We start from the raw sequence: 19,819 nt of genomic DNA, 5'->3' as shown, positions 1-19,819 counted from the left end.
GTTTTCTTCACAATGTTTTATATGGTACCCTATCGACATACTCTTTTCCGTTTCGTGAAGTCTACCAAGGTTTCTTCAAAATTAAAGTGTCCAATTTATATTACCCTTCTGACAAAAATGTCCAATTTCCTTGTTTAATTTTGGAGAAACCCCACAGACTGTGAGAATCTTATGAGGCTGTACCTCTGTCAATTTGGATGTTCTGAGCTAAGTGAAGTTTACTTTTTGTTAGAATTAGAATCCATTCATTAGTAAGGATGGAAGTTTAAGCAATTCTAGTAATGTTATAAGAGTTTTTGCTCTATTTTGAGTTTTCTTTACTTGCAGGAAGGCTTCTCTGTTTGAATGAGGATTTTAGTCTAGTGAGGGATTGCTAATTAGTGTCTATTTGGGTGATTTATATTCATAGTGAGATTTAGTGTTGTGGGTATTTGGATCTGTATTGTGTTAAATTGTGTTACCCTCCCTTCTGTTTTTTAAACACAGACTTTTCTCCCACTTCTTTACAATTTTTGAAATATTCTGGGAGTTTTTCTCTGTGTTTTTTTTCTCGGAAGGTGGTGGAAGCCTGTGATGGTAATATCTACAGTGGAGCATAAAAGTCAGGCTCCCTGTTATACTGAGGCTAATTTTTAAAATTTAAAATATTTTATCCTTCAGATCTGAATCCCCAGTGTGACACTATATTGAAGTGATGTGTTTGATAGTTTCTTTGTTATAACTACACACTCCTTGCAGATTGTTTATTTGTGAGAACTAGTTTTTGTTAACCACTTAGTTGCCAGTGAATGGGTTGATCTTGTGGTATATTGAGTCAAGGACAGACAAATATGACAAGTAAGGGATAACAGAATTATTTATTGTGGGAATGACTGAAACAAACATGGGTATTAAAACAGGTGAACAGGAGTTAGGAGTTAAAAGCCAGTCTCTATCCCCACTAGGGAAAACACGGTTGGAGCCATGGCCCTAGTGGCCCAGCCCATTTCTGCAGCCTAAACCTAGCTACCACCTAATCTATGTACTGTTTGATTGGTCTACCCAGAAGATGAAGGATTCCTACTCCATCGTGGACCAGGAATTTCCCAAATAAATTTTGCTGATCCTTGCATCAGAATATAGTTTTATATACAAAATTGTTACACTTATGACTTTGTGTACTGTAAGATAGCGAACGTAATCACATCATGTTATCAAATTTGTAATGTAAAGTCAGATGAAAATAACTTCACCAATTTATAGCATCATAAAAGATGAATAGATACCATTAAAGCATGAAGACCGTGGCAGTCTTTGGCTGGATACTGGAGGGAATGGGGTGGGAATTCTATAAAGTATCCCTGCGATATTTAAAGCTATTTAACTGGCCGGACACAGTCACTGACTTGTTAAATAGCATACTGGCACCTAACTGAGGAGATTCAGCGGGAGATAACTGGTTATCTTCCAGTAAATATTCACGGTTATGCGACATAGCCGATTAGATGCAGATACTTAGCGCTTAACCGACTAGGTTCAGCAGTTAAAATAGGCCGCATAAATAACAGGCCTATCTTCAACTGCTAAAAAGTTAACTGGTTAGCGCTGAATACTGGATTAACCGGTTAACTTTTTAGCCATTAAAAAATTCCCCGGATATTCAATGCCAGTCGCCAGAAATGGCCTGGTACTGAATATCGAGACTTACTCCTCACCGGCCTCCCACTCGGCCATCTATCCCCCCTTCAATCCGTTCAGAACGCTGCTGCACGTCTTATATTCCGCCAGAACCGATATACTCATATCACCCCTCTCCTCAAATCACTTCATTGGCTTCCGATCAGATATCGCATACAATTCAAGCTCCTCCTTTCTTACCTACAAATGCACTCAGTCTGCAGCTCCTCACTACCTCTCCACCCTCATCTCCCCCTATGTTCCCGCCCGTAACCTCCGCTCACAGGACAAAGCCCTTCTCTCAGTACTCTTCTCCACCACTGCCAACTCCAGGCTCCGCTCATTCTGCCTTGCCTCACCCTATGCCTGGAACAATCTTCCTTTACCCATACACCATGCCCCCTCCCTACCCATCTTCAAATCTCTGCTTAAAACTCACCTCTTCAATGCTGCCTTCGGCGCCTAACCGCTTGAGAAATATAGAATGCTCCAATCTTTCCACCCTATCAGATTGATTGTACACTTGTCTTTAGATTGTTCTCTTGTCTTTTAGATTGTAAGCTCTTTGAGCAGGGACTGTCCTTCTATGTTTGAATTGTACAGCGCTGCGTAACCCTAGTAGCGCTTTAGAAATGGTTGTTGTTGTTGTTGTTTGTTGTTGTTGGAAGACAGCAAAAGAGCCGTCGGCTGAATATCAGGCTCTATGTGCTAACATTTACATGCCACGATTTGCAGGTGGGCGTACACATGGGCAGAGCCGCGGCAGGGTGCAAAGTTCTGCGTATGTCTCTGGAACACAGGTGCACACACTTAAAAGTACTCACGCCTAAGCGCGAACATGAGTATCTACCCAGTTACAATGTACTCTATGAATGTGGTTAAGGTGGTTAGCTTAGCAGAGTTTAAGAAAGGTTTGGACGGCTTCCTGAAGGAAAAGGCCATAGAATGTTATTAAATGGACGTAGGGAAAAATCCACTATTACTGGGACAAGCAGTACAAAATGCTTTGCTCCGTGGATCTTGTTGGGTGATTGTGACCTGGATTGGCCACTGTCGGAGACAGGGTGCTGGGCTAGATGGACCTTTGGTCTGTCCCAGTGTGGTGATGCTTATGTCTTAAGTAGGCTCCTTTCCAGAATATGCGCCAATCAGGCACTCTCTAAGCACCTATATATGGGCACACAGTTATAGAATTATCCTCCATGCCACTCCCCAGAGATACGAGACTCCTGCCTGCAATGTGCCCAAAATGAGCAATGACGACAAAGCAAATCATTTCCTTTTACGAGCAGAATTATATCAAAAAGAGACAATACTGACATGGACCAGCTCGAGTGCTCACCTCATATACAGCACTCAAATCCCTGAAGAAAGTTTTCGCTCCATCAAGCAAGGCCTCGTTTTCTGGACATACCACGATGTAAGCAACATCACGGTGGCCCCCGTAGGGATCCAGCAGCAGCCGTTCCCAGAATGGTAAGGAGAATGGGGAGATAGTCAAGAAATCCTTGTCGTTACCCACAAGCAGAGTGGGGATAGGAAGGGGCTCAGGAGATTCTTCAGAGCCTAGATGAGAAAAAAAAATACAAGCACCAGACAGGCAGTTTAATGAATGTATTTATTTAGAATGAGCTGACAACTATTCATTGGTAGATCAGGACTGTTCAATAGGTGTCTTCCTACCCCCAGACAGAACAAACTCTAAGCCTGCAACACAGGGTAATAGAAGCTAAGGAAGAGACAGGCCATATAAGCAGCGCATAAGTGGTAACCAGGGGGTGTTCAGGCCACCAGCTCGGTAATCAGTTTAGTTTAAAATTAGAAGGGATACTAAAAGAAAAGCAAGCCAAGATATGTACGATTATCTTATTCATATGTCCTTGGCACTTGGGTTAATATATTAGTATAGTTTCTGCACTAAACAGAACAAATAATAGTTTTCATTTTAAATTCTTCTTGGGCTGACATTGATCTCATCCAATAAACAGAGGTTGACACTGGATTCTAGGGAATATGCCTGGCCCAGCATCTGCTTTCAGAAAGGAGAGAACACTCCTGATTCTGGCTGCTCAACAAAATTCAAATTTACCTCATTTATTGTATTTAGTTTATTCTTGGTTATTTTAGTAATGTTATGCTGTTACCAAAATTGTAAGTTTTATATTAAACTGCATCTGCTGTACACCGTCTTGGGTGTATCTCTTCATAAAGGCGGTTAATAAATCCCAATAAACAAACAAAGCTTAGTTTTGATGGCATTGGCCATTTTGCTCACCTTATTCCTTGCCCGTTCCACCACTCCATTTGGATGGCCGGCAGCATACCTTAGGAATGGAGCTGTAACCTGGACACTCTGGTCCTACACTGTATCTACCATACTTAGTCAACCTTCCTAGGCTCAAACATAGACCGTAAGCTCTTCAGGGCACGGACAGCCTAATCAGATGGCAGCACTATGTAAACTGTTCCTAATTTGACTGACGAATGAGCATAATTTAAAACAAGGCAATATAGTAAATAATGGAAGATGATGAACAAATTGTCCCATCCATTCCGGCCAGTTGGGATTCTCCCACTTGGTAATAATAGTGGCTTATACTGCATTTACAGAATGAACTAATATTTTAATTCAGGTGTTCAACATCACAGCACAGTTTAGCTGAGTTAGATCCATAACAAATTAAAAACTACCAATAATTATTACAGAACTAGCTCTGAACAATAATTTTACTCTGGAAAAGCAGCACCAGTGGTTAATACCGATAGATCAGAGAACGTACCGTAGGATCCTCGTCCTGCCATTTTGTGGAACTGCTGCCAGGTGAGTGGTCCCTGGACGTGCTGAATATTCTCCCAGGTCCTGCCTGTCCGTTTCTTCTGGATAGCATCCTGCAGAAAGGGCTGTAAGGACAGCAACATGCGCACCACGTCTTGAGACGACAACATGCTGATGTCCAGGACTAAAGAGAGACCAAGAAAAGAGAACAAGTTCAGAGAACAGCATCTGCACGAAAACCTCATCTTAGAAAAGCTCGGCAACCAAACCACCGGCTGCAGCAAACGCCTGGACTGTGCAGTGCATCTAGAACACAAAGGAGGCAGGGTTACTTACTTACACAAATTTCTGGGCTCTCTCTTTTGACCAAATAAAACAGGTGACAATGAAAGCAATCAATCAATATACAAGCTTTAAAAACAAAGACAAGATTCAGAAAAACTTGTATGCCTAAATTTAGGCGAAGCACTTAAGTGCCAAAGTGTGCTGAAAATAGGTACCTAACATACGGCCTGCTATTCACTCTCCCAAATTAGGTCCCTGATGTTGGAAATTTGTTCCTCTTACCTGGCCCCAGATCTATGCTCAGCTCCTTATGACAGGCACCTCGACCCTTTCACTGTGTGCATTCCGGGACAGTATGCGCACAACGCAGTAACACACAGACTTTTAGCCACAGTAAGGGAGGGCAATTTCAGACATGAATAAAGTGCTCATAAATGACTTTGAAAATTGGCCTCTAAACAAGTGAGCATGTGTAAATTCTTTCCAACCTTTCTGTAATCGGGCTCATTTATTTCCTGGTTTGTCTATTTCTAAATCATTTCCCTATATTCATTATTCTAAATATTTTCCTTTTCAGCCTATTTGTTCATTTTATCTTGCAATTGTTTTTTTCTTCTCAATATTATTATTATTATTATTATTTGTATCCCACATTTTCCCACCTTTTTGCAGGCTCAATGTGGCTTACATATTACCGTTAACGGCGTTAGCCGATTCTGGTCTGAACAAATACATGGTATGAATGAATCCAAAGTGATATTGTGGTAGAATGAGGTACATGTATAGTAGGTACAATTGGGGGGAACCTAGAGAGGGAGAGGGGGAAGAAGAGTCAGGTAATGTCCATTACGGTCTCTGGTTACATTGTGTCGCAATCCTCAAAGAATGCCTAAAATACACTAGTTCATTGAGACGGGGGGTGGTTGGGGTGAACGGGTTATCTATAATAGGGTGTCTATGTGAAAAGTTCCAACAGTTACCTATAGCAATGCAGTTCCTAAATGAGGAAACCTCAGAAACTCAAGCAAGAGAGCATTGAAGTCATGCTGCAGAGCATGTTAGCGGCATACTTCAATCAAATGTTTGGCCAATCCAGGTCACAAATACCTAGCAAGATCCCTAAACAGTAGTGGATTTTCCCCAAGTCCGTCTTAATACAAAGAATACGTTTGATAAGTGTATTTGTAATTAGACTGTTTTGCTACAATTATTTATTAAAATATTTTTATGCTTTTGGAACCTTGAGAACAATCCCTTCTTGATTGAAAGAAGTTAATTGTTTCTTGTATTGTCCCAATGGTGCCAAATGAGTTTCTAATAGAGCAAACTCTTTCCTAGCTGACATTGAAGCCCTTTCACAAAGCTGCACTAGGTGTTAATGTGCCTAATACAACATAAATGACCTAACTTGGGATCCGCTATATTCCACGTTAGTTTTGCCATGTGCACACACCAACTGCGGGGAGGGGGGGGAAGGAGGAATGTCAGGGGCATAGTGTGGTTAACACACAGATAGGAGGTGGCAAGTGCTCTCACCGCAATTTTTTTAAATGGCTGCGTGCTAATGGCAACATTAGTGAAAAAAAATAGAAAATTGGAGGTTTTATGGCCATGGTAAAAACGGCCTCAGCATGCAGGAAAGACCCACGTAAGGGCACATTAAGACCAATTTTTACCACAGCTTACTAAATGGACTCTATAATATTTATAAGGCTATATCAGAGGCGTAGTCAGGTCCCGATTTTGGGGGTGGGGTGGGGCTTGAGCCACAACCCCACATACCTTAGCTGGCGGGGGTCCCCAAGCCGACAGCAGAAGCCTTCCTGTGGCGATACTTGGCGCTGCGCTGCCTGTCCTGCTTTCCCACCCTGGCACGCATGCTTTGTTTTAGTGAAATTTAGCATGGACATGAGGAAGTGGGAAGCAGGGCAGGCAGTGCAGACTTGGGGAACTCTGCCAGCCAAACCAGCAGATTTGGGGGAGCTCAAACCCAGATGGGGTGAGGCCCCCCCCCCCCCATTGCTATGCCACTGGGCTATACGTACAGCTAAAGAAGAGTTGTTTGCTGTACAGAAGTGGCGATGCTTTATTTGAACCTGTGATATGTTACTGAATTTGTGAAACTTTAGGGTATTCCTGAAGCAGATAATTAACCAAAACAGGTTCATTTATTTTGATTTTAAGACATTTTCATTGGCTATTTTACAAATATATGTTTCAATGTTTCGGTTTTTCATTTCTTTCAGTAATAATCCATCTCCCTTGGCTCCCCCTACCTCACTTTTGTGGGATCATCTGCAAAAAAAAAAACTTTTCCCAAAAGACCTTCTGCTAACAAACACCCCTTTCCTCAGACTAATTTCCATTCATCACTATTCTTTCTTGTCACCTTTCTCCTTGTAATGTTTCGGATAATATCCAGAACGTAAAGACTTAAAAACAAAGCCATTTGTGTCACACATATAAGCGATGATATACAAGTGATATTTCAAAAAACAAAAGAAAGAAAAAGTTACCTATGGTTAGTGGTGTGCTGGAGCCGGTTTTAAAGATTTTGCGAGCTGGTTGTTAAATGCAGCAGGGCTGCTCCCTTCAGCACAACACTGAATGCAGGGCTCCCGCCCGCTCCCAGTTTGCCTCTCCTCCCCCAAGCCGCAGGGTCCCGGCACGTACCTGGCTGAAGCCACCCTGATAGTCTAATGGACTCTTCAGGGCAGGAAAGATCCCCAGTCTTTCCTGCCCACTGCCGGTGTTGACCATCTTGCTACTGCATCGCTATTTAAAAATGGCTGCCGAGGCTTCCGCTGAAGTCTTGTGAGGCTGCCGCTGTAAGTCTCGGCAGCCATTTTAAAGAAGATGCTGCAACAAGAGGGTCAGCACCAGCAGCAAAGTCTGGGGATCTTTCCTGCCTCGAAGAATCCACTAGATCACCAGGGTAGGGAGGCTTTAGTTCAGCTATGTGCCGGTACCCTGAAGCTCAGGAGACAAGGGAGGAGGTCTGGAATAAGTAGGTGGGGTGGGGAGGATACTGTAAAACGTGCAGAGATTTCTTTTTCTCTTGGTAAAGGGCCACTAAACAGACATCATGTTAAGAGAATCAGGTGCTCAACATTCAGAGTTTCTATCTACTTATTTATGGCATTTTATCCCACATGAATTAGATTGGAATCTGGGAGCATTTAAAATCTTTTATTTTTCCTGTGCCTACATCAAAAGAAAAAAAGATTGCATGTGGGAACTTGCTCCTTTTGCTTTGTGGAATGCAGTGCTATAGTATAAAAATGCACTTGCCTATTTTTTTTATTACTATTATTTCACTGAGAAGATATTGATTAATGAGGGAAGGGTTTCCTTCAGCAGAACTGTCCAGAGTCAGTCTAAATGTGCCAACATTGTCCAGTTCAGCACACTATTAGCAGCCAAATTCATACAAAGTTATTTATGAACACGGCATTTGATTTGGGCTATAAAGATTTGTTGTTTAATGGGGGTCTTATGATTTAATGGGAGCTCTAACATGAGGGGGCATGGAGAGAGAGTAATGCATTGCCCCCCAGTCCACCTCTGTGCCCTCCTCCCCAAATTGCAGGGTGCGGAGAGAGTCTGTTGTTAAAAATTTACCAGCACACCACTGCCTATGGTCAATCTCAAAATCAATATAATGGGAATGAAAGAGGAAAGTTATGCCGTAGGTGATACGTCAAACATGATGCATGACACCATATCAGCAAACCAGGTGTGCCAAGTTGTCTTTTAGGATTACAATCCACAAATTTTAGTATGATTGTGCATAAAAGCCTTCGTTCAGCAATAACGCCAGGTATACAACTAGTACAAATGACCCCAGGCAATTTCTTTTCAACTTCTAAGAGCTCGTTCAGTTGACATATTAACAAGCAAGCACCAACCTAATGCTTTAAAAACATTTTGGAACATGAGGAGTAAAATTCAAGAAACACTAGATTTGTTGAACTTTGAATATGTATCTTATTATATCAAATTTACGCAGAGATTTCAAAGCAAAATAAAAGATTGAAAAGCCCTGTATCAGGATTCCTACCATTAGTGTGAGGCCAGAGGTGGACAGTTGCACTTCTTACAAGAGCTTCATCTACTTTGCCTCCTGTGGGATTATCCACATAATGCCGACCCTGTTCCAGAGCATTAAAACACTCAATCCAGGAGTCGCTGCTTTCTGCTTGCACCTTGTCATAGCTCCAGCTGACAGAGGGGAAAGTGTCTCTGTTGCTGTTGGAGATGTAATCCAGGCAGCTCAGTGAGGTGAAGGGCTGTGCACACTGGTTCTGGAGCAAAAGTAAGAGATTTGAGGCTGGTTCTTGGTCTCTTTTGGCACCTTCCCCAACCTGAGGAAGTAATGAGGTCTGGCACATCATTAGTCGCCTCTCGGCTGCCTGGCCAATGTCAGATGTCTTCCCAAAAATATCCAGTTCATCCTCAATGAAGAGCCCAGAATTGTAGCCCAGCTTGCGGTTCATGATGGCACTAAACCCACAGGTACAGCGGTACTGGTCTTCGTTAGAAGAGTCGGGGATATATAGCCCTACATCTGCCCCTTTGATGTTCATATTACAGGCACAGATACAGCAGCTGTCAAAGTTGCGATCTTTAAAGATGTTGAGCACAGAATCGGAAAGGATCAATGTGACGTAAAGGCTGTGAGCCTCAGGGATTGACTGGATGGTGGCAGGCTCCACAGAATTTAGCGGTCGTGTGGTGGAAGGCGTAGAAGCTGGTGAGCACAAATCTGTGCTATCATATTTGACAGATCCTTGCCCACTAGCTGTGCCCCCACCCCTGGGAGTCCTTGGTGTCCTGGGAGTGCGGGGAGTAGGGACAGAGAAACGAGGGGTTGCTGGAGACGGCAAAACTCCAGCCCCACTATTGCTGGCTGGGGCAGTGCTGTTTGTCGCCACTGGTGTGTTCATCTGGGGAGTGTTCATCTGAATATAATCTTGATCGGTTAGGCTGCCAACACTCGGTACGTTACTGCAAGAAAAGCAGACAAAATATAAATAAGAACATTAAAGTAGGTACTACATTATGCAATTATTATAATATTTTTTTTAAGTTGAGACAAGGGCTGAACTGAAATCCATTGAAGTGATCAAATCAGTTCTCTAGGTTCATACTATAAAAGGTTTTGACCCACACTCATACTACCTTTTCACAATTCGTTAGAAAGGGCTGCTGCTAATGCTAGTCTAGTCTGGAAGACATGAGTTTGATTCCTGGGCCAAAACTTTACTCCTAGACTGGCTGGGGATGTCCTTGTCGGAAGAGAGTCCAACTCATCGCACAACAGTGATGCCTAGTGGCTGAAGTGAGGGCTCATGATTGCAGGGGTTCTTAATGGAGTCCTGAACACTGTCCATGCAATGACTGGTCTAAGTCAGTTGCGAGAGAACGTAAAGATAAGGAAGAAATCCCTGAGTGGCTGTGAATGAAGGCTAGCGGTCCTCAATCTCCCAACTGAGCTGCAAACGAAAAGGAACAGGAAGAACCTGACAGGCTGCTGTGTACTAGGTAATGGCAGAATTAGACAGACAGTGCTGAACTTTAGAATGGACTACTGGTACTTTAGATTCATATACACTGGGAATCCCTTGAGTCTTCTAAAGTGAGAGGTTACAGTTTATTTGCATATTTATACCTCGCCAGAGCCTAGGCGGTTTACAAAAAAGCATTCATAATCATATAAATACATGTAATAATAATACATAGCTACTTAAAACCAGTGCTTTTTTTGTGCCGGTACGCAACGGTACAGCGTACCGGCACCTTTTTTTGCCCGCCTCGCCCCCCCCCCCCCCCCGCGACACTCCGGGCGAGTCCTGCACTTAGTCGGAGCTTCCCTCACCCTCTGCGAGTCCCGCGAAACAGGAAGTTGTAACAACGAAGGTGGGACTCGCAGAGGGTGAGGGAAGCTCCGACGCAGACGCCAGCCCAGACAGCCTCTTTCAATCGCTGCCGGCTGCATCGTTCGCACGTTCTGAGTCTTAAAAAAAAAAAACCTAAGTGCAGGACTCGCCCGGAGTGTCGCTGGGGGGGGGGGGGGAGGATTGGGGAGAGAGAGAAAGAGGGAAACCAACAGAGGGAAGGATTGGGGAGAGAGGGAAAGAGGGAAACCAACAGAGGGAAGGATTGGGGAGAGAGGGAAAGAGGGAAACCAACAGAGGGAAGGATTGGGGAGAGAGGGAAAGAGGGAAACCAACAGAGGGAAGGATTGGGAAGAGAGGGAAACCAACAGAGGGAAGGATTGGGGAGAAAGGGAAAGAGGGAAACCAACAGAGGGACGGATTGGGGAGAGAGAGAAAGAGGGAAACCAACAGAGGGAAGGATTGGGGAGAGAGGGAAACCAACAGAGGGAAGGATTGGGGAGAGAGAGGGAAACCAACAGAGGGAAGGATGGGGAGAGAGAGGGAAAAACAGATGGAAGGATTGGGGAGAGAGGGGAAAAACAGATGGAAGGATTGGGGAGAGAGGGGAAAAACAGATGGAAGGATGGGGAGAGAGAGGGAAAACAGATGGAAGGATGGGGAGAGAGAGGGGGAAAAACAGATGGAAGGATGGGGAGAGAGAGAGGGAAAACAGATGGAAGGATGGGGAGAGAGAGAGGGAAAATGGAAGGATGGGAAGAGAAAGAGGGAAGACGCTGGATGGAAGAATGCAGAAAGAAATAGGGGAGACACTGGAAGGATGGGGAGAGAAAGCAGAGCTGCTGGATGGAAAAGGGGAATAGAGAAAGACAGGAGAATAAGAGGAAGGGGCATGGGGAGAACAAGGGTGAGGAAAAGATGAAAAGCCACAGGTAATGAAGGAAATTAAAGAATGGGTAGTAAGAATGAATTAAATCTGGACAGAGAGAGAGCCTGAAAAATATTGAAGAAAACAATGAAAAAGGAGACAAAAATGACAAATGGCACAGAAGAGTTAAGCGAAAACAAAGGAAAGCAGAATCACAGACTGGGACCAATATGGAAAGAAAACAGTCACCAGACAACAAAGGTAGAAAAAAATCATTTTATTTTCATTTTAGTGTGTGTAATATGTCCAATTTGAGAATTTACATTGGCTGTCTTATTTTGAACTGGGTATACTGGAGCTGTAAGAGCTTACAGAGATTATTTATCATGAAAAAAATCACGTTATTTTTTTCTCCTATAGTACTATAATATTTTCAATGATGTCTGTTTATATGCGCCATGGCTGGTATAGGGGGTGTGGTTAATGTGGGTGTGGCTATCATAGGGGTGGAGCCATATGTGGTGACCCCGCCCATAATGAGTACCAGCACCTTTTTTTCTACAAAAAAAGCACTGCTTAAAACATCCCACACAAAGCAGTCACACATGACAATATAGGCATGTCAGGGCACACGTGACGAAAGCTGTTCCTGCTGTCACCCCCTCCTAACACTGTCGCTACCCTCCTTCCAGCCAATGCAGGCTGTTGCTTCCACTGCTACTGTCTCCTTCCAGCCATGTAGGCAACATGCTGTGATCTACAGCTCTCAGCCATATTCTAAACAGGAGAAAAATCCTATACAAATTATGCATTGCGTAGAACTGCTTCCAAAAGTAAAGGAACAGAAGGACTACAAGCCCCAGAATTCAACGCGCAAAATGTAAAGCTGTCCCGTCTGACTTGCTGTTTTATAGTTTATCCTGGTATGAGGATGATCCTCTCTCTACTTTTAAATGAAATTTCTACTGCTGTGTAAGTCTGTGAACTAATTTATTTATTGCATTTATACCCCGCTCTTTCCCGCTCGGTAGCAGGCTCAGTGCGGCTTACATAGTATGGAACTACATAGTATCACAGAAAGAACACAGCTGTAGCAATAGTAGAGGTAAGATGTGGTTGTTAGGAAATAGGTTGAGATAGGTGAAATGGGCAGGGGATGTAGGGGTAGGAGTGGTGTAAGGGTGGTTGCTGAACCATTTTCAGATCTTCTTTTGTCATGAGTTTCTATTCTACATCATTCTCGATGACCAGAAAACAATTCTGCACGTTTCCACAAGAGCTAATTTTTCTCTATAGAGATCAGATGATACGGAGTGGCATAATGAAAGGTGACCTAGAAATCCTGATTAGCAATCACAGCTGCAGTGGTAATAAGCGAGCAGTGATGATCCTTAGCTCTAATTGGATTACACTGATGAATCAAAGGTTCTTTCTCCTATGAATACCTGGAAATTAATAAAGGCCACAGAGTCCGGCAGCTGCAGTTTTTACTGCAGATGTGCTAGGAACGGGCTGGTACCTCTCATTCCTCTTCTTGGCATGTGCTCCTGCTCATCTGTGTACCTTTCTTATAAATTTAAATAGATTTATATTTAGAAATTCAAGAAAATGACAGGAAAAATGCATTGTAAGAAGAGAAAAAAGAGCCAATTACTCTATAGGAGTAGCTCTTCAGATGGTAAACCAATCAAACAACAAAAAAAAACTTAATCTTCTTTATCATAATCCCACAGACATCAAGTAACATATTTCGGAAAGAAAATTCTCTGAATAGGGACCAGGAAAACATGACGATTCCTTTTAAATGTGACTAGACACTTACAAGGAAAAGGAAAAATAATGCACCTGAAGTTAAAATTCTAGGCCTCAGCTCTAGAAACGCCTTCCAGTGCAGACGAGTTGGTTTAGTGACATTTGTGAAACTGTTCATTTTCTGGCCACAAAAAAAGGATGTGTTTCTTATCAAAAAAACAATTTCAGGATAGCCTTCTTTTCTGTCACAGACTGAAGCAAAACTAGCAAAGTAAAAAGAGCTGGATTACTACCCTGGGAAGGCTCTAAAAAGACAACCTGAAACTATCTCCTGAAGCAATATAATCCCTGCCATGTTCTTCACCTTCACCTGCTCTGGTCCTGCTAGGTAAATTCCTAAGGACTGGATCAAGAAAGCCATGGGACTAAGAAACAAATTGAATAGAATTGGTGAGAGTACAGAATCTTGCATGATCCCAGGCTAACAGGTACATCATACCTCCATGCTCCGTCCTCCACACCCACGATTATGCCATGGATGTAGAGTGTTTCTGAGCCTGAAGCAAGGTAGCAATGACCAAATCCGAATAACATTTTGTAATCGAGCACTGCCGAATGACCAAGCCAAAAGACCAAATGAGCATGGATTCTCCATGTCTACTAGACCTTGCTTCAGTAGGCCATGTACCTGCGGAAGACGGAGTGGAATCAGGTTTGCGTACCACAGTCTCTGCTGCCAATCCAAGGCTATGAGAATTATTCAACCCTGGTGCAATGCAATTTTTTCAAGACACGGCCTACCATGGACCAAGGAGGGAAGACATATAGTAGATGTGTCTCTGGTCAGGGTTGCAGTAGGGCATCAACCCCCAGCAAGCCCGGTTCTTTTCAATGGCTGAAGAACTTGGGCACTTTGGCATTTCCTTTTTGTCACCATCAAAACCAGAAGTGGACAGCCTCATCGATTCACTATCAGCTGAAACTACTGGCTAGATAGTTTCCATTCTCCTGGGTCCAAGGAGTGCCTGTGAGAAAGTTCACCTCCACATTCAAGGACCCCGTGATGTGAGCTGCCGACAAGAACGAGAAGATTTTTCTTCACCCAGCTCATAAGAAATGCCTCTTCCATGGCTATCGGATGACTGTACGTCCCACCTTGCTTGCTGCATTGTTGAAGAAAACTTGGACCAGGGCCCCCGCCAGAAAGGGAGCAAAGTCACACAAGGCATTCCGAACTGTCCCAAGCTCCAAGTGATTTATTGACTACCGAGACCCCTGTTCCGTCCAAGTGCCCTGTGTCACATGGAACTTTGATGAGCCCCCCCAACTCGACTTGCTGGTATCCACTGTCACCACTTTCCATTGTGCTCTGATGGTTATACGCCATCTGGAAACCAGTATCCAAGGAAGATGAAGATCCTACTTCTGTGACATCGGAGACCGTCTCTCTTCAGTGACAGACATGTGTAACGCTTTGATGTCGATTTCTGTCCATACTTTTATCAAGAACTATTATCTTGATCTAGCCACAAAGTTAGAAAGCGCCTCTGGTTAACAGTGCTAGAAAATCTGAACATATGGTGCTTCAACAACAATCCTCCTCTGCCAGAATATCCTTGAGGGTTGTGGTATGGTTTAAGGATATAGACAATTTTCTGCAACCCACAGCTGGAAAGTAACCATCTATTTGGCTGTATGAATACTTGTTGTCCTTAGACAGCCATAACTGTAACGGAGGTTCTCTATGGACAGCAGCATCCTACAGCCTAATATATATTCAAAATAAAATCAATGCTATGACCTTTCATAAGAGGTTACAGGCCTTCTAGTTTTGTCAGGCTTTTGACACAAGGCCTTCACTCTATCCAAGTGTTGTAGAGAATTGAAAAGTCTTATTTGTTCTTTTTAGTGCAACTGGATATTTATTCTAAATACTGAGTAATTTGTCTTGTCTTCTATTCGATTGTTTTTTTGTCCACTATATGTTTTCTTTAATATTGAAACCAAGTGAGAACATTTGTGGATTGGTGGGATATAAATGGTTTCAAATAATTACCTCAAAATGTTCCAGGTTGAAGCCTCCACTCTTTCTTGTTTGTGAAATGGTGTGTACAACAGTAGCATGCAGGAGTCATTATTGCCCCAGAAACAATATACAAGTTTCACTTGTAAGGATTTTTCTAGATGGTTCCCTTCATGGAAAGCTAGAGAAAGAGTTGTGATGTCATGGAGATTGTAAGTAGGAGTGTTGCTGAGGAAAATCTGCCTTTCTTGCACTCTTTTTACTGCCAATCCAATGGGATGGTTCACTGAGCTCAATAATTCATGGCATCTTGGGACAAGAGTAAAAGGCTATTTTTTTCCCCTAAGGTTACCCTATTTCCCATTTCCCAAAACCATGCTGAGTTTTAAGTTAAAGTCTCAGATTCAGTGGTCAGATCAGAATACAGTTTTGCACTATTTAGGTTTCCATCCAAAGTCTCTGACGTATAACCTTCCATATTCACAATTTTTTTTTAATTATTAGAGTTTATCTTCTGATAGCAAGGATTTTAAAGTAAGACTGCAAAAGATGATACTGAGGAATCCTGTTTAGTATCAGCAAGAAAGCATATAAAATGACTTTATAGTCTGATCATAAGCAAATGTTTGAAAAACAAAAGGTGATCAATGAATGTCCTGCAGCATTACATGTGTTTTGAAATTTTCATATTAGTCATCGGAGATTGATAGGATCATGACAAGAATAACTGGATCTACACGTTTCCTATTATTTTTATGCCAGTGACACTGTTTTACTGATACTGATTTAAGATATGCTGCAATCTATAAATGTTGTGCTGGAACACTGTTCTCAACATGCTACTGTGTAGATTCTTGATCATCATTTGAAACTGAATACCAAAAAGACAAATTTGCTTTGGATTGTGGGATCCTTGGATACATTTCTAGAGAGTAGCCCAGTTTTGGCTGGTAATATTCTAGGTCTTGTTAAAACCTTACAAGTTCTGGACTCAGTGTTGTCAATGGAACATAGTAAATGATGGCAGTCCATCCAGTCTGCCCAACAAGATAAACTCATTTACATGGTATGTGATATTTTATATGTATACCTGAGTTTGATTTGTCCTTGCCTTTCTCAGGGCACAGACCGTAGAAGTCTGCCCAGTACTGTTCTTGTACTAAGTTCTGAAGCTAACATTGAAGCCCCTTAAAATTTACACTCCAGCCCATCCCTGTCTATTCAGTCGCGATCAGGGCATAGACTGTAGAAGTCTGCCCAGCTCACGTTTTGTTTCCAATTACCGAAGATCAATTATGAAATGTGACTCGTAAAGACTTTTGTAAATTGAGATTGGGAAGACAAATCTGGCCTTACCTGTCTGAAGACTATTTGAAAACAATTGTTCAAACATCCATTATTTCACATCAGGACTATTGCAACACTTTGTATCTGGGCTATCACAGAAACATATGTCCCATTTGCAAGTAGTGCATTAACACCACAGCCAAAGGTCATCCTACGGTGATCAATAGGAGCATTAGCGTCCATTCCTTCTGAAGATTCACAGGCTCCCTATCTGTGTTAGAAATTCAGGCTCCTATGCTTTGTTCATAGGAAAAGGAAGGGTTTGGGGCCAGTGAACATGGTTAAAATGCTGGAACTTAGGGGTCTGTCAGGTCTTTACATTTGGAGTTAAACTCTGGAATTTGCTGCCGGAAAAGGTGGTTAAGGCGGATAACTTAGCGGACTTCAAAAAAGGGTTGGACGGCTTCCTGGAGGAAAAAGCCATAGAATGTTATTGAATGGACGAGGGAATAATACAGTATTTCTAGGATGGGCGGGACAAATTGTTTGTTCTTTTGGCCGTTGTCGGTGACAGGGTGCTGGGCTCGATTGACCCTTGGTCTGTCCCAGCATGGCGATGCTTATGTACTTATTGTACTGGCTAACTGCTCCTCTAAATATTACAAATATAAGAGCACCTTAGATAAGCTGTTTCATTTCCAGGTGACCTTCCAGGCTGGTAATGCTGGACTAGAAATAAATTAAATTAAATGAGGAAGCACTGGGATCTACTTTCTCTACATTCTGTTTCTGTGAACACACATTGACATTAGCTCATGCCAGGTCCCAAGAAGTGGAGGAGAAATAAAGTCGGTTTTGTGAACACCAGTGATTAGACATTTTGAGAAATGCCTCTCAACTCCAAGGTATTGTTCCAGGGGTTAGCCTATGTCATCCTGAGACTAAAGGAACAGGAAACAGGTGCTGCTTTCAGTGTCTACAGCCCCATCATTCACCTGGTCTTTGTATCTAAATTAGCAGAACAGGCTGTTGTCGCTGTTGTGCCTTCCCCTGGCTCTGAGAAGGCCACAAACACAGCGACTGTGGCCCCGCCAACCACCCCTCTAGTTAATACCAAGCTAAGAGCAACCCTCCACTGAGGTGAACACTGTGGCCTTGTGCGTAGACAGCAGGCACGAAGAGCAGGATGTGCTCCTCAGTGTTCGATTTTTATGCTATGCCTGTTTTTTCTGGATTTTAGTCTCTCCATGACTTTCCCCTGGCCCATCCCAGTGAAATTGGGGCTGATGTCTTGGCGTGTTTTCGGGGCAACGCTCTCATGTAAGAGAGTTTCTCCCAATCTCACGCTCCTCTTCTCTGCCCTCCAGCAGTATTTCAGAGGGCTCAACTGTTACAATTGGTCTGCTTAATGTCCGTTCTCTGTGAGGAAAGCATTTCCTTATCAAAGACCTCATCACCCAGAATTCCCTTGATGTGGCAATTTTCAGCTCCCTTGTGTACGTAAAGTACTGATGCAAAATAGTATGATTCTGTCATGTTCCCCCCCCCCCCCCCCCCCCCCTGCAGCTGTGAGATGAATTTACTGTACCCTGACAGAAGAACAAGAAAGACAGCCAGGAACCAAACCCGAGTTCTTTGCAGGACAGTACAGAGAGATCATCATTGGCCTGCTTCTTTCTAACTGCATCATGGCTAGTTGGTTGCTTATTTGTTAATTTACATGTCTTCTCACTGAACCACAAATGGCATTTCTTTTTAGCATAACATTTCTTTCTTTAGCACAGCTCCTAGACTTACATATATCCATCTCGGATGAAGGGGGGAGCAGGTGGCAAGGAGAGCTGCTCTATCTTTGGAGGAACAGCCCATGAAGGCCTGTAGATGCAGGTCTCTGGTATCTTCAAAGGCAGTATACACTGGCTTGGTAGTATCTTCAGAGGAGCAAACATAGAGCAACCCACAACTGGCTGCAGTGCTGGAACTCTGTACACGAATGAAAAGTCCTGTGAAGCCAAAGAAAAGCTCATCAAACAAAAATGTCCTACAGGAGACAGCCTGATGTTATTTCCACAAAAACATCTCTCCTTTGCCCTGGGGGTACATTTATTCCACGATTCTCATCAAACACTTATGCTCTAGCATGGCATATGTTCTTCTTCATAAGGGAGCATCTAACCAGTGATTGGCTGAATTTACTGCCACCCCTCTAACATCTCTACCAGGGGCGTAGCCAGCCTTCCGTGGGAGAGGGGTCCAGAGCCCGGGGGGGAGGGGGCACATTTTAGCCCTCCCCCCGGCGGCGCCCCCCCACCGCCGACATTGCCGCCCCCCTCCCGCCGCGAACCCGCCGCCGCTGCAGCCTACCTTTTACTTTTGCTGGCGGGGGATCCCACTCCCCGCCAGCCGACGTCTTCTTCTAAGTCGCTTCCTGCTCTTCAATTTGTTTGCTGACGTCCTGCACATAATTGTACGTGCAGGACGTCAGACTCAGAGAACAGAACTGTTCTCTGAGTCTGACGTCCTGCACGTACAATTACGTGCAGGACGTCAGCAAACAAATTGAAGAGCAGGAAGGACTGAGAAGACGTCGGCTGGCGGGGAGTGGGATCCCCCGCCAGCAAAAGTAAAGGTAGGCGGCGGCGGGGGCGGGTTCGCCGGGAGGGGGGTCCTGGGGTGAATCTGCGGGGGGCCACGGCCCCCTCAGGCCCCATGTAGCTACGCCACTGATCTCTACAGAGTCCCAACTTGCCCCCCCCCCAAGGCCACATTTATTATAAGTGCGGGAGCAAGACCTTTTACCGCACCGCAGGAGTGGTAAAAAGTCTTGCTCCCGTGGTAACCCCTCCCCCCCCCCCACACACACACACACACACTATTACTGCAAGTCCAGCGTCTCCTCATTCCCTTCTTCTTACCTCCCTTCTTCCTTGAAGATCCCCCACAGGCCTGCTCTGGGGCCTTCCCCCCTCTGCTTTCTCCTGCCTTCTGCTGTAACTTCCTCATTTGCAGAGGAGAAAAGGCCACGAAGAAGGCCAGTGAGGGATCTTTGTGGTGAAAAAAATGGCAGACCCACACGAGGGAAAGGGTGGCAGTGATGGACCTGCAAAGGGGTAGGAGGCAGTGCTGGAGGGAGGGAGAAATGGAACTGAGAGGGGGGAAGTGCTGGAGGGAGGGAAGAATGGAACTGAGGGGGGGGGGGGCGTGCTAGAGAGAGGGAGGGATGGAACTAAGGGGGGCAGTGCTGGAAGGAGGACTGGAGCAGAGAGGGGGCAGTG

At 43.9% G+C, this 19,819-nt stretch overlaps 1 protein-coding gene across 1 annotated transcript in view; it reads right to left on the bottom strand.

Annotated features, from left to right (window-relative positions):
* The window catches only part of MED13L (mediator complex subunit 13L), a 578,965-nt gene that overhangs the window by 57,421 nt on the left and 501,725 nt on the right, over positions 1–19,819 (bottom strand). The window contains exons 16-19 of the mRNA XM_030217813.1: positions 18,342–18,547; positions 8,778–9,724; positions 4,437–4,616; positions 2,999–3,222 (exon numbers count right to left, since the gene is read on the bottom strand). Coding sequence (XP_030073673.1) covers positions 2,999–3,222; positions 4,437–4,616; positions 8,778–9,724; positions 18,342–18,547 — 1,557 coding nt within the window. The remainder of the gene's footprint in view (positions 1–2,998; positions 3,223–4,436; positions 4,617–8,777; positions 9,725–18,341; positions 18,548–19,819) is intronic.

This window comes from Microcaecilia unicolor, chromosome 11 (genome assembly GCF_901765095.1).
Source record: "Microcaecilia unicolor chromosome 11, aMicUni1.1, whole genome shotgun sequence".
NCBI lineage: Eukaryota > Metazoa > Chordata > Amphibia > Gymnophiona > Siphonopidae > Microcaecilia > Microcaecilia unicolor.
This window is presented reverse-complemented; position numbering and strand designations above follow the sequence as displayed.